The sequence below is a fragment of the Stomoxys calcitrans genome, chromosome 1 (genome assembly GCF_963082655.1).
Source record: "Stomoxys calcitrans chromosome 1, idStoCalc2.1, whole genome shotgun sequence".
Classification (NCBI taxonomy): domain Eukaryota; kingdom Metazoa; phylum Arthropoda; class Insecta; order Diptera; family Muscidae; genus Stomoxys; species Stomoxys calcitrans.
The window spans coordinates 240,679,310-240,693,302 of NC_081552.1; the positions used below are offsets into that span (position 1 = coordinate 240,679,310).

Below are 13,993 nucleotides of genomic sequence, written 5' to 3' on the forward strand. Positions count from 1 at the left end.
CGTTATGACTTTCAACAACTGTGCTAAGTACGCTCCAAATCGGCCTATAACCTTATATAGCTTCCATATAAACCGATCTCGCGATTTGACTTCTTGAGCCCCTGGAAGCCTCAATTTTGGCTGAAATTTAGCATGTGGTGTTATGTCTGTTATGACTTCCAACAACTGTGCCAAGTATGATCCGAATCAGTCTATAATCTGATATAGCTCCCATATAAACCGATCTCTCGATTTGATTTCTTGAGCCCCTGGAAGCCTCAATTTTCATCCGATTTGGCTGAAATTTCGCATGCGCTGTTCTGCTATGACTTCCAACAACTGGGCTAAGAACGGTTCATATCTGTCTGTAACCAGATATAGCTCCCGTATTTTAGCAGAACCCTTGGTGGTGGGTTCCCAAGATTCAGCCTGGCCGAACTTAGCACACTTTTACTTGTTCTATGATCAAACTGTCGAAGGCGAATAAGTTTCAGCATACCACGAATTCGCCTTCGACTTTGGCTGCTGTCGATTTTCGCCTTCGACAACGGGAATAAGGGTGATTAAGTTGGAAATTTTGATCAATTTCATTTAATATCAGTATTTTCAAAGCTCAGCTACTGAGAAATGTAAATTTCTGTAACAAATTTGGTCGTTGGCAACGCAACTGAAGTTGGGTTGCCAACTTGGACATGCCAACCTCTGCGCTTCAGTAGTCTCATTAAGTTTGCCCACTGTTCCTCAATGGAATGTTTTTTGGACAAATTTGCATTCGGGCAAATGGGGCCATAGACTGCAGATAGCATGCTGAACGAAATCCTAGCTCTCGGCACAGAGGAAGGAGGCTCTTAGGGTCATATTGTCCAACCGTATAGGCGTTCGGCGTCATAGGCGGACATGCGCTACGGTGGCCTCGTTAAGTTTGCCCACTGTTCCTCAATGGAATGTTTTTTGGACAAATTTGCATTTGCAAATGGGGCCATTGACTGCAGATAGCATGCTGAACGAAATCCTAGCTCTCGGCACAGAGGAAGGAGGCTCTTAGGGTCATATTGTCCAACCGTATAGGCGTTCGGCGTCATAGGCGGACATGCTAACCTCTGCGCTACGGTGGCCTCGTTAAGATTGCCCACTGTTACTTAATGGAATGTTTTTTGGAAAAAAATTACATTTGCAAATGGGGCCAGACACTGCAGACAGCATGCTGAGCGAAATCCTTGCACTCGCCACATAGGATGGAGGCTCTTAGGGTCATATCATCCGACCGTATGGAGAGGGCGTCCGCAGCCCTCAACCTACATTTTTTAGAGAATTCTAAATGGCATTGGCCATGGAGGAGGCCACCGTAGCTCAGAGGTTAGCATGTCCGCCGACACTAAACGCCTGGGTTCGAATCCTGGTGAGACCATCAGAAAACTAATTTTCAGCGTTGGTTTTCCCCTCCTAATGCTGGCAACATTTGTAAGGTACTATGCCATGTAAAACTGCTCTCTAAAGAGGTGTCGCACTGTGGCATGCCGTTCGGACTCGGCTATAAAAAGCAGGCCCCTTATCATTGAGCTTAAAGTTGAATTGGCCTGCACTCATTGATGTGTGAGAAGTTTGCCCCTGTTCCGTAGCGCATTGGAGGCCACCGTTGCTCAGAGGTTGGCATGTCCGCCTATGACGCTAAACGCCTTGGTTCGAATCCTGGCGAGACCATCAGAAAACTAATTTTCAGCGGTGGTTTTCCCCACCTAATGCTGGCAACATTTGTGAGATACTATGCCACGTAAAACTGCTCTCCAAAGAGGTGTCGCACTGCGGCATGCCGTTCGGACTCGGCTATAAAAAGCAGGTCCCTTATCATTGAGCTTAAACTTGAATTGGTCTGCACTCATTGATATGTGAGAAGTTTACCCCTGTTCCGTAACGCATTGGAGGCTACCGTAGCTCAGAGGTTAACACATCCGCCTATGACGCTGAACGCCTGGGTTCGAATCCTGGCGAGACCATCAGAAAACTAATTTTCAGCAGTGGTTTTCCCCTCCTAATGCGGGCAACATTTGTGAGGTACTATGCCATGTAAAACTGCTCTCTAAAGAGGTGTTGCTCTACGGCATGCTATTCGGACTCGACCTTGTCATTGAGCTTAAACTTGAAGTTTTCCCCTGTTCCTTAGTGGAATGTTCATAAGTAAAATTTGCAATTTGCATTAGCATGGCTAACCATGATGCGACTCCATTTTCAGCCTAACTTTAAGCATTCTTTTGGCTTTTAAAGTCCCAACCCCCAGGTGGCTCTCAGCCCACCCTTGTAAAGAAAAAATCATAATAAATTAAAACAAAATCATATAAATTGGTTTGCAAAATAATTGAAATTCAAATAAGGTTTATTTTCTTTTTCTTTCTTTCATCATTTTTTTAAAGTCTTTTTCTTAAATATTTCCACACAAGCGCAAGTTTTATTGCAATTTTTCACTATTTTTATTTTTAGTACTGCGTTTTTCTGTTTTCTTTTCTTTTTTGATAATTAGTATTATTATTTTTTGGCGGAAATAGATATTCAAAAAATCATATAGCTAAAAGGTATAATTCCAATAAGAAAGGGGAGAGAAAACTAAAATGGGGGAGTTTTTTTTTTTTAATGGATTAGGGGTTTGTTTGTGGGTGGTGTAGGTTGCTTTTTACTAAACTTTCAATTAATTATAAATATATGGGTATATATATATAAGTATTATAAATATAAATAGGATTAAATTGTATTACAAACAAAAAAGAAATAATAATAATAATAGCATAGGAGAAGTAAATTTGAATTTTTATAAATATAAATAAAGGAAGAGAAATAAACACAAAAAGAGAAAAAAACAAACAAACAAAACAAAAAGAAAATGTAAAAAAATATAACAAAATTTCATATGCAGTTTATTGAATATTTGGTGGCAAAATTTCTAAGAGGGGAAATACAAGGAAAAATCCTAGTTGTATATAAGGAATTTTGAATTCCTTATATAAACAAAAAACAAAAAAAAATTGACTAATTTTGTAAGATTTTACAATTTCGATATTATTTTTTTTTTTTTTTTTTTTTTTTTTTTGTTTGACCAAAAGAAAGGAAAGAGAGCGGCTGTGTTGTTAGCTTTTCTTCTTCTTCGTCGTCATCGGCTTCAACTACTGCTTATTAATTTTTGTTAAATTAAAATTAAGATAAATTAAATAAATTATTTTTGCTTAATGTGTGTGTGTTTGTTTTGCTCTTTTTGTTTTTTGTTTTTTTTTTTATATATATATAATTAAATTAAAGTATATGCATTGTTGTTTTTAGTTAGAATTACAATTTTTTTAAACTAAATTAATTTTTATACAATGGGAACTTTTTTTTTGGGAAAGGGGCTTTATATTTAGTACTAAATAAAAAAAAAAGAGCTCAAATTGAAAAGTGTTTTCCCTTTCAGTTTTTTTTGTTATTTAAAAAAAAAAAAAAAAAAAACAAAAATTCTAGGAAACATTTTTTCAATTTGTTTTCTCTTAAAAACGAGCTTATAGTTAATAGTAGTTGGTTGGTTGCTTGTTTCTCCTTTTTTGCTTCAAAGATATTTTACTGTGTTGTAATATTTCTTTAATTTTTAAAACTAATGTATTTTGCGTATATTTCTTTCAATATAATATAGCTATTTTTATTATTTATTTTTCATTAATTTTTTATTATATATAGCTTTGCGTTTTATATCTGTGTGTATATATATATATATGTATAATATTTCTTTTAATTTAATTTAGCTTTAATTTAGTTATAATTAATATTAATGTGTGTATTTTCGCAATTTTCGCTAAATTTTTCTAAATTGCTTAAAATTTAGTTTTTGTTTAGTTTTTTATAGAGGGAGTGGGTATACAAGGTATTTTGGGTTCTGGTTTTTCTTCTCCTTTTTGTTTTTGTAATATTTATATAAATACTTTTCTAATATATATACGTACTATGTATATTATAATTACTTTCTGTTTTTCCTTTTAATTGAGACTATCTAGAGTTTTGTTTGTTTTGTTTTTTTTAATAGTAGTATTTTCTGGTTTCTCTCTCTTTTTCATGTATAATTATTAATTATTTTCAATTTATATTAATTTTTTTGTAAATGTATATATATATATATATAGATATAGGTATGTTTAAATATTACCAAACTTATACATGTAATAAAGTGTTGGGTGTTTCTCTTTCCGGTTTGTTGTAAATAAATTATTTTTTAAAGGATATTTTCATTAGTTTTTTTGTTTTAATAATTATGCTATAATAATTATAAAATATAAAGGGTTTTGGGTTTATATTATAACTTTTTTTTTTATTTCTCTGAACTAAATTTGTTCTAAATTAAACAAATGAAAATAAAAAAAATAATAATAATTAAATTTAAATAATTTTTCTATGAATTGCTGGTAGATGGGGGTTGATTTTAAGAGAGGGAGCTGATGATTTCAGTTGCTGCGGCGAATTTTTCAGTTTTCAGTTTTAAGTTTCCATTAACACATTTCAACATTCCCATTGCTTATCGTTGGCTTAACTAAAGATAGGCAAATAGTGATATTCCTTTGTGAGACTTCTTCTTTAGACTGCTTCTTTAGTTTTTGCATTTGGTTAGTTCTATGGTTCCATAAGTTTCCCACAAGTCATTTCTTTTTAGATGGTGTTGTTGCTGTAGTTGTTGGTGGTGGTGGTGTTGCTTGTTAGCTGGCTTTTGTTTTTTTTTTCTTTTTTTCGTTACATTATCCTAAAGATATTCCCTCTGCTTTTGTTTGTCCTGCGTCCTCCTTCCTCCGCTTAATTGGAAGCCGTTTTTAGTATTGTAAACGGTGCTGTCAGCAATGATGAGGTTTTATGCGCTATTGATGTTGACGATATGGCTGAGGAGGTTTTCGTTACCGAACTTGTTGAATGGCTGTGATTGTTATTATTGTTATTGTTGTTCAGATTCATTGCCAAACGATTAGAGTTTGTTGTGGAATTTGACGAGCAGGAGGACGATGTGGAAGAGGATGAGCCAACAATACCGGCTGCAGCATTGGAGTTTGAGGTATTGATTTGTTCTTTATAGGTTAGATGATGCATTTTCTCAATGGATTCCACCCATTGGAGACCGAAGCCTTCGGGATCATCCAAATAATAGGTACGATTGGGCTGTAAAAAAAAGAACAAAACAATGCAATTGATTAAAAAAAATTAATAAAAGAAAATTTGAAAAAAAGGAATAAAAATAAAAACTGTCCGTCTTGAAAAATAGGTCAGAAATGACAAAATAGCAGTAATTTGGTATAGAAGCCACAGGAGAACTTATTAACGAAATATTAAAAAATAAAAAAAATAATAAATAAAACAAATAATAAATTAAAAAATAATAAAAAAATATAACAAATAAAACAAGTTAAAAATAAAAAAAGAAAGAATAAAAAAAGAACAATAAAAAAAATAATAAAAAATAATAATATCATAATAAAAAAATTAAAAATTAAATAAAAAAATAATAAAAAATAATAATAATATAATAATAAAATTAAAAAATATAAAAAAATAATAATAATACAATAATAATATAATAATAATAATAATAAAACTAAAAAAAATAAAATAAAAAAACAAAATAAAAAAAAATAAAAAAAAAATAAAAAAAATAAAAAAAAATAAAAAAAAATAAAAAAAAAATAAAAAAAAAAATAAAAAAAAAAAATTAAAAATTAAAAAAAAAAATAAATAAAAAATAAAAAATAAAAAAAAAATAAAAAAAAATAAAAAATATAAAAAAACAAGTAAGAAGGCGTTAAGTTCGGCCGGGCCGAACTTTGGATACCCACCACCTCGGGTATATATGTGAACCACATTTCGTCAAAATCGAGTGAAAAATGCATACCTTAAGCCCCATAGCAGCTCTATAGATATCATCCGATTTAGACCAAATGCTTATAAGTACAAGTCATTGATCAACCGAGAGATCGGTCTATATGGCAGCTATATCCAAATCTGGACCGATCTGAGCCAAATTGAAGACAAATATCGAAAGGCCCAACACAAGTCATTGTCCCAAATTTCGGCGACATCGGACAATAAATGCGCTTTTTATGAGCCCAAAACTTTAAATCGAGAGATCGGTCTATATGGCAGCTATATCCAAATCTGAACCGATCAGGGCCAAATAGAAGAAAGATATCGAAGGGCCTAAGGCAAATCACTGTCCCAAATTTCAGCAAAATCGGATAATAAATGTGGCTTTTATGGGCCAAAGACCACAAATCGGAGGATCGGTCTATATGGCAGCTATATCCAAATTTGGACCGATCTGGGCCAAATTGACGAAGGATGTCGAAGGGCTCAACGCAACTCACTGTCCCAAATTTCAGCAAAATCGGATAATAAATGTGGCTTTTATGGGCCTAAGACCTTAAATCGGAGTATCGGTCTATATGGCAGATATATCCAAATTTGGACCGATCTGGACCAAATTGACGAAGTATGTCGAAGGGCTTAACGCAACTCACTGTCCCAAATTTCAGCAAAATCGGATAATAAATGTGGCTCTTATGGGCGTAAGACCATAAATCGGAGGATCGGTCTATATGGCAGCTATATCCAAATTTAGACCGATCTGGGCCAAATTGACGAAGAATGTCGAAGGGCTCAACGCAACTCACTGTCCCAAATTTCAGCAAAATCGGATAATAAATGTGGCTTTTATGGGCCTAAGACCATAAATCGGAGGATCGGTCTATATGGCAGCTATATCCAAATTTGCACCGATCTGAGCCAAATTGACGAACGATATCGAAGGGCTCAACGCAACTCACTGTCCCAAATTTCAGCGAAATCGGACCATAAATGTGGCTTTTATGGGCCTTAGACCCTAAATCGGAGGATCGGTCTATATGGCAGCTATATCCAAATCTGGACCGATCTGAGCCAAATTGACAAAGGATGTCGAAGGGCCTAACACAACTCACTGTCCCAAATTTCAACAAAATCGGATAATAAATGTGGCTTTTATGGGCCTAAGACCCTAAATCGGCGGATCGGTCTATATGGGGGCTATATCAAGATATAGTCCGATACAGCCCATCTTCGAACTTAACCTGCTTATGGACGAAAAAAGAATCTGTGCAAAAATTCAGCTCAATATCTCTATTTTTAAAGACTGTAGCGTGATTTCAACAGACAGACGGACAGACGGACAGACGGACGGACATGGCTAGATCGTCTTAGATTTTTACGCTGATCAAGAATATATATACTTTATAGGGTCGGAAATGGATATTTCGATGTGTTGCAAACGGAATGACAAAATGAATATACCCCCATCCTTCGGTGGTGGGTATAATAAATAAAAACAAATAAAAAAATATAACAGGAGAACTTATTAACGAAATATTAAAAAACAATAAATAAAAAAATAAAAAATATAACAAAATAAAGAACAAATAAAAAATATAAAACAAATTAAAAATTAAATAAAAAAATAATAATATAATAATAATAAAATAATAATAAAAATAAAAAATATAAATAAATACAAATAAAAAAATATATATACAAAAATTTAAATGTTTTTTGCTATACAATTCTTTGAATAGAAAGCATTAAACAATGGTACAAAGCCGGACAATATCCTACAATGAAGTATCAAAAAATAAACATATAAAAATATAAAAAAAAAACAAATGAAAAATTAAATATTAAATATAAAAAAAAACAAAAAAAATATGAATTTTAGTTTTGTTTTAATTTTAATTTTATAGTTTCTTTAATTTTTTTTATTTATATATATTTTTTTTTAATTTCATTAGGTGTGTATCCATAGTGACATACACATAAACTAACCTAATGTAACCGATATTTTTTTTTATTTTTATAATTGTTAATTTTTTTGTTTTTAACTTTATTTTACATGTTTTAATTTTAATATTTTTTGGAATATTTTTTTTAACTTTTTGATTTATTAGACAATTGTTAATGTAAGTAATCTAATTAGTAGTCTACCCTCTCTTTTACATTTTTAGGTATTCAATTACAAAAAAATTTATTTATATGTCTATTTGAAAAACGATTTTTTAAATTTATTTTTTTTTAATTTTTTTTATATTTTTTTTTTATTTTTGTTAATTTTTTTTTATAAATTTTTTTTACTCATTTTTTTTTTAATTAAAAAAATTTTTTTTTTATTTTTTTTTTTATTTTTTCTTATCTGTTAAATTTTTTTGTTATTGTTTTAATTTTTTTTTTAATATTTTTCAATTTTTTTTTTTAATTTTTTTATATATTTTTTTTTTGTTTTTAATGTTTTTTTATTTAATTTATTTGTTTAAATTTTTGTTTCAATTTTTCAAAACTTTTTTTTAATTTTTATTTTTAAATTTTTTTTTTTAATTTTTAATTTTTTATTTTTTTTTTATTTTTTAAATTTTTTTTTTTTTTTTTATTTTTATTTTTTTTTTTTCATTTTTATTTTTTTTATTTTTATTTTTTTAAACGATTTTTTAATATTTTTTTAATCGTTTTTTTAATATTTTTTATTTTTGTTTTTAATAGTTTTTTTTTTATTTTTTGTTTTTAATAGTTTTTTTTTATTTTTTGTTTTTAATAGTTTTTTATTTTTGTTTTATTATTTTAATTTTTGTTTTTGATAGTTTTAAATTTTGTTTTGTTTTTGAATATCCGATGTTGTCCGGCTGCAGTTCTACGGTTCTCTGTGTTAGGTTATCAAACATATAAAAACAAAAAACCCTCTTTTAAAAATTGTTATAATTTAATTTTTTTATTTATTTAAATTTTGTAATTCTTTTATTTTTTATTTTTTTGTTTTATTTTTTTTTATAATGTTATTATTCTAATTGTTCTTATTTCAAGTCCTACACCGGCTAAGAACAGAGGTCTTTAAGAAATTAGGGCAATCAAACTCCTGCAGACATTCAAAAATAATGAAATACATGAAAAAGTAACGACGCAAATTGTTTGCTTCAAATATAAATGTCGAAATTCGACAGACAAACAAACAAACAGCAAAAAAAAAACACCTTGCAAAAATTATAGTTTTATTAATTGAAATTAAAACAGAAATCAGAGCAAATTAGAAAATAATTTGCATAAAGCTGCTGTTTTAATCAATTCGAAGCAAAACCTCACGAAACGAAACAATTGTTGAAGGAGCTGAGCTGAGGTGAGCTGAGCTGAACTACCTAAGCCATCACGTGTCGAATGAATGGGAATGGATATTGAAAATGGGGACTTGGATTTTGATTTGTTTTTTTTTTTTTCTTTTTTTGTGTCAACACGACAATCTTGAATGCGGCAATAACAGTTACAGGGCCACCCACGCTGTCCGCAGAATTTTAATTCATTATGACTATGGATTTTTGCAGCATTAGCAAAAATCCATGATCAACGAAATTGTCGCAAATGGATTTTGTATATACAAAATCCATTTACCCCAACCAGCCACAGAGAAACAGAGATCAATGCAAATATCATTTGACCACCCATAGCGAGCCATAATGAAAACATATACTATGAAGAATTCATCAGCTAATTGTAAACATTTATTTATTAAGCTAGCGTTAAGGAAAATTTGAAATAAAGATTCAGTTAGACTTGAAACTTACACAAGAGAAGTTTGTATCTAAAACTGGCGCAGTCGGTAGGATCCTACAAGGTATCCACGACTCAACACCATCCAGGAAAAGGATGAAAACATAAATCCTCGAAAAGGATTTACTTTCGGAATCCAGGAAAAGGTTTTGTCCGGGCAACAGGAAAAACCATACGACGGATAAAGGAAGAAAAAGGATGAAAACATAAATCCTCGAAAAGGATTTACTTTCGGAATCCAGGAAAAGGTTTTGTCCGGGCAGCAGGAAAAACCATACGACGGATAAAGGAAGAAAGAGGGAGAAACATACCAGCTCTAATTTATGGTAACTAATAAGAAAATAATATTGAATATTAAGAAATTGTGAAAAAAAAAAAATTGTGAAAAATTTACGCTAAAAAAAAAATTGTTTCTGATAGCTCTAATTTATGGTAACTAATAAGAAAATAATAGTGAATATTAAGAAATTGTGAAAAAAAATTGTGAAAATTTTACGCTAAAAAAAAATTGTTTCTGATAAAAAAAAATCAGCAAAGAAAAAAGTTTTAATTTAGACAAAAAAAATTTAAATAATAGTAAAATGGCACTTAACGCAGTCACGGTTGACCCTATAAAGTATTTATCAAAATTACCGGTTTATAACGGTAGTTTTAGCGAACTCTACACCTTTATTGACTTAGTTGACAGAATTACGCAAATTTTAGAAACCTATGATGACTTGTCGAAGGGAATATTTTTAGACATAATTAAGTCAAAACTAAGTGGACCGGCTAAGGACATTTCCGAAATAAACAATCACCTTACAAGATGGACAGAGCTAAAAGAAACCCTTATTAACAACTTTGGCGATAGATTAACAGATGAACAGTTATATGATAAATTAAGATCAGTTAAATTTAAAACTAATGCAAAGAATTTTTATGACGAGATAATAACTTATCTCAGAAGACTTAACATGAAAACTCGATCATTACATCAAAACGAAGCGGGCTACAATGCTCTCATTGCAGCTAATAAAAGGGTAGCATTGGACGTATTTAAAAACAAATTAATTGAACCAATGCGTTCCATTATAATTTGTAGAAATCCAAATAATATCGAGAATGCGATGAAAATACTTTACGATACGAATTATGCTTTCTATAATCCTAATCCAATTCCAAATAAAAACGAAACAAATTCTACTCATGACAATAGAAATAAAAGCGTGAATCAAAATACGAACTTTAATAAAAATCAAAACTATAAATATCAAAATCAAAGACACAGACAAAATCAACATCAGAATCAAAATTATACCAGATATCAGGATCAATATCAAAATTATATTCCGAGACAGAATGATAGTAATAATCGAAACAACCCGTTTCAAAATAACACCGTTAGCAGTGATTCAACTAATCAGCCAATAAATGATAGTGATAGACCAACACCAATGGATATTGGAAATTTTTGTCAGACAGCTCCAATGAACTCACCTACATAGTAATTAACAAGTGCAAATTTTTGATTGATACAGGAGCCACAAACTCCTTAGTGAATCCAAATGTTTTTCATCAAAGTAAAATAGTACAATTAAAAGGACCAAAGGAAATGTTAGCTTTAAAAAATTCACATATAGTTACACATAAAGCCGTGGTGAAGGCTTTCAGGGAATTTAATTTGCCAAATCAAATGTTTGAATTTTATGTTTACAATTTTAATAATAATTTTGAAGGATTAATAGGCAACGACATTTTATTGAAAAATAAAGCGATTATAAATTACGAAGGGATGTATTTACTTCTAAATGGTTCAAAACTGCCATTACTTTCTGAGAAAATAACGACGAAAGTAAAGATAACTATTCCACCGGGAGAGCAAGATTGTAAAATATGTCTTCCTTTAGAAAATGGAGACGTATTAATTAATAATATTATGCAGGGTAATGGAATAATTCTCAATGAAGGTCTTTATAAATGTGAAAATGGAGAAGTGTGTGTAAAGATTAATAATAAATCAAATAAACCTATTGTTTTAGATACAGGAGTGATTTTGACGTATGAAGAAATTTCGGAAATTCATAATATTAATGATATTAGTGGAAAAATCAATAGCGAAATTATAGATGTTGATTCAGTTCTAAAGAAAATTAGAACCGAACACCTTAATTCTAAGGAGAGATTAGAATTGGAGAAACTAATTAGGGATTTTAAGGTTTTACTTTCTGATAATGGAAAATTGACTTTTACCCACGAAATTAAGCATACTATAGATACCACTGATGAAATACCAATAAGAAGTAAAATTTATCGGTACCCTTATATATACAAAGATGAAATCCAAAAACAGATTTTGGAAATGTTAAGTAATGGAATTATTGCACCGAGCAGTAGTCCATACAACAGTCCTGTTTGGGTCGTACCAAAGAAATCAGATGCATCGGGCATGAAGAAATTTAGATTAGTCATTGACTATCGAAAATTAAATGATAAAACCATTGAGGATAATTATCCGATTCCAAATATAACAGATATATTAGACAAGTTAGGAAAATCGAATTATTTTTCTATTCTTGACCTCAAAAGCGGTTTTCACCAAATCGAAGTCCATGAAAAGGACAGACAAAAAACTGCATTTTCAGTAGATAACGGCCATTATGAATTTAATAGAATGCCATTCGGGTTGAAAAATGCACCGAGCACTTTTCAACGATTGGTAGATAATATTTTAAGGGAAAATGTTTCGAAAAGGGAGTGTATGGTTTATATGGATGATATTATTGTATTTTCCAATGGACTAGAAGAACATGTAAAAAATTTGAAATCAGTGCTTAACAAATTAAGAAATGCAAGGCTCAAAATTCAATTAGATAAATGTGAATTTTTCAGGAAAGAAGTCGAATTTTTGGGTCATACAGTAAATGAAGAAGGCGTGTCCCCGAACCAAGCTAAAATTGAAGTTATAAGAAAATTACAAATTCCTAGAACTGAAAAGGAAATAAAAAGATTCTTGGGAATGACGGGCTATTATAGAAGATTCATAAAAAATTATGCACACATTACTAAACCCATGACTAAATACTTGAAAAAGGACTCGATTTTAGATATAAAAGATATAAATTACATCGATGCATTTAACATTTTGAAGGAAAAGTTGGTTCATGCTCCAATATTAGTTTATCCCGACTTCAGTTTACCTTTTGAAATTACTACGGATGCGAGCAATGTTGCTATTGGAGGAGTTCTATCGCAGAACGATAAACCGATTGCATACGTATCTCGAACTTTGAATGAACACGAAATAAACTATTCCACCATTGAGAAAGAATGTCTTGGAATTGTATGGTGTTTAAAACAATTTAGGCCATATGTCTATGGCAGGAAAATTAAACTTTTTACTGACCACAAACCACTAATATGGTTAAATAACTTAAAAGAGCCAAATTCGAAATTAATGCGGTGGAGACTTCAAATAGGAGAGTATGATTATGAAATAAACTATAAAGAAGGACACCTAAATAAGGTGGCAGACTGTCTTAGTAGAATTGAAATTAATAATACCATATCATCAAATCAAAATTTTAACAATAATGAAAATCTAAATTCAATTAAGGAATTGCAAAAACCAATAAATATTTATGACAATCAAGTTATATTTCAAAAAATAATATCAGGCGCTGTATCAATTAGAAACTCAGTCATACATAACCACAAAAGAAAAGTAATAAAGGCAAAGGAATTTGACGATGATTTCCTGAAAACAATTATAGAAAATCATTTTGATCACGAAAAAACAAACGCACTATTTGTAGATGATGACATATTTAATAAATTAAAATCAATCTTATTTAAAGATTATAGTAATCTAAAAATTGTCAGATGTCTCAAGAAATTAATTGATATCCTCGACGAGGAGTATTTAGAAGAGATAATCTCTAATGAACATTTGAAAAATAACCATAGAGGATGCAATGAAAACTACAAAGAAATTAAAGATAAATATTATTACCCATATTTGTATAAGAAAGTATCGGAATTTATAAACAATTGTGAAGTTTGTATGCTGTCAAAATACGAAAGGAATCCAGATCTAGTTCCTTATAAAATATCTGAAACCCCTAGAAGACCACATGAAATTATCCATATGGATGTATTTTATTCCATAAATAAAAGTATATTTGTTACCATGATAGACAAATTTAGTAAAGTAGCACTTATAACTCGTGTTACCAATAGATCAGACCCCGAATTTAGGAAATGCATCTTAAGATATTTAAGCTCTTATGGAAATATTGAAAAAATTGTAACAGATAACGAACTCGGAATGAAATCACATGGAATGATGGAGTTCTTAAAAGAAAAGAATATTGAAATTAACTTTACATCAAGTTTAAATCATAATAGCAATAGCGATATTGAAAGGCTACAT

General features: G+C 30.4%; 1 protein-coding gene across 3 annotated transcripts in view; it reads right to left on the reverse strand.

The window, feature by feature from the left end:
• Nucleotides 1-2,312: 2,312 nt before the first annotated feature.
• LOC106094275 (3-phosphoinositide-dependent protein kinase 1) overlaps nt 2,313-13,993 on the reverse strand; it is a 105,291-nt gene continuing 93,610 nt past the window's right edge. For all 3 annotated transcript variants that reach the window (XM_059370747.1, XM_013261478.2, XM_013261479.2), the window contains exon 6: nt 2,313-5,133. In XM_059370747.1, the coding sequence (XP_059226730.1) occupies nt 4,777-5,133 (357 nt within the window). In that variant the 3' untranslated portion in view covers nt 2,313-4,776. The remainder of the gene's footprint in view (nt 5,134-13,993) is intronic.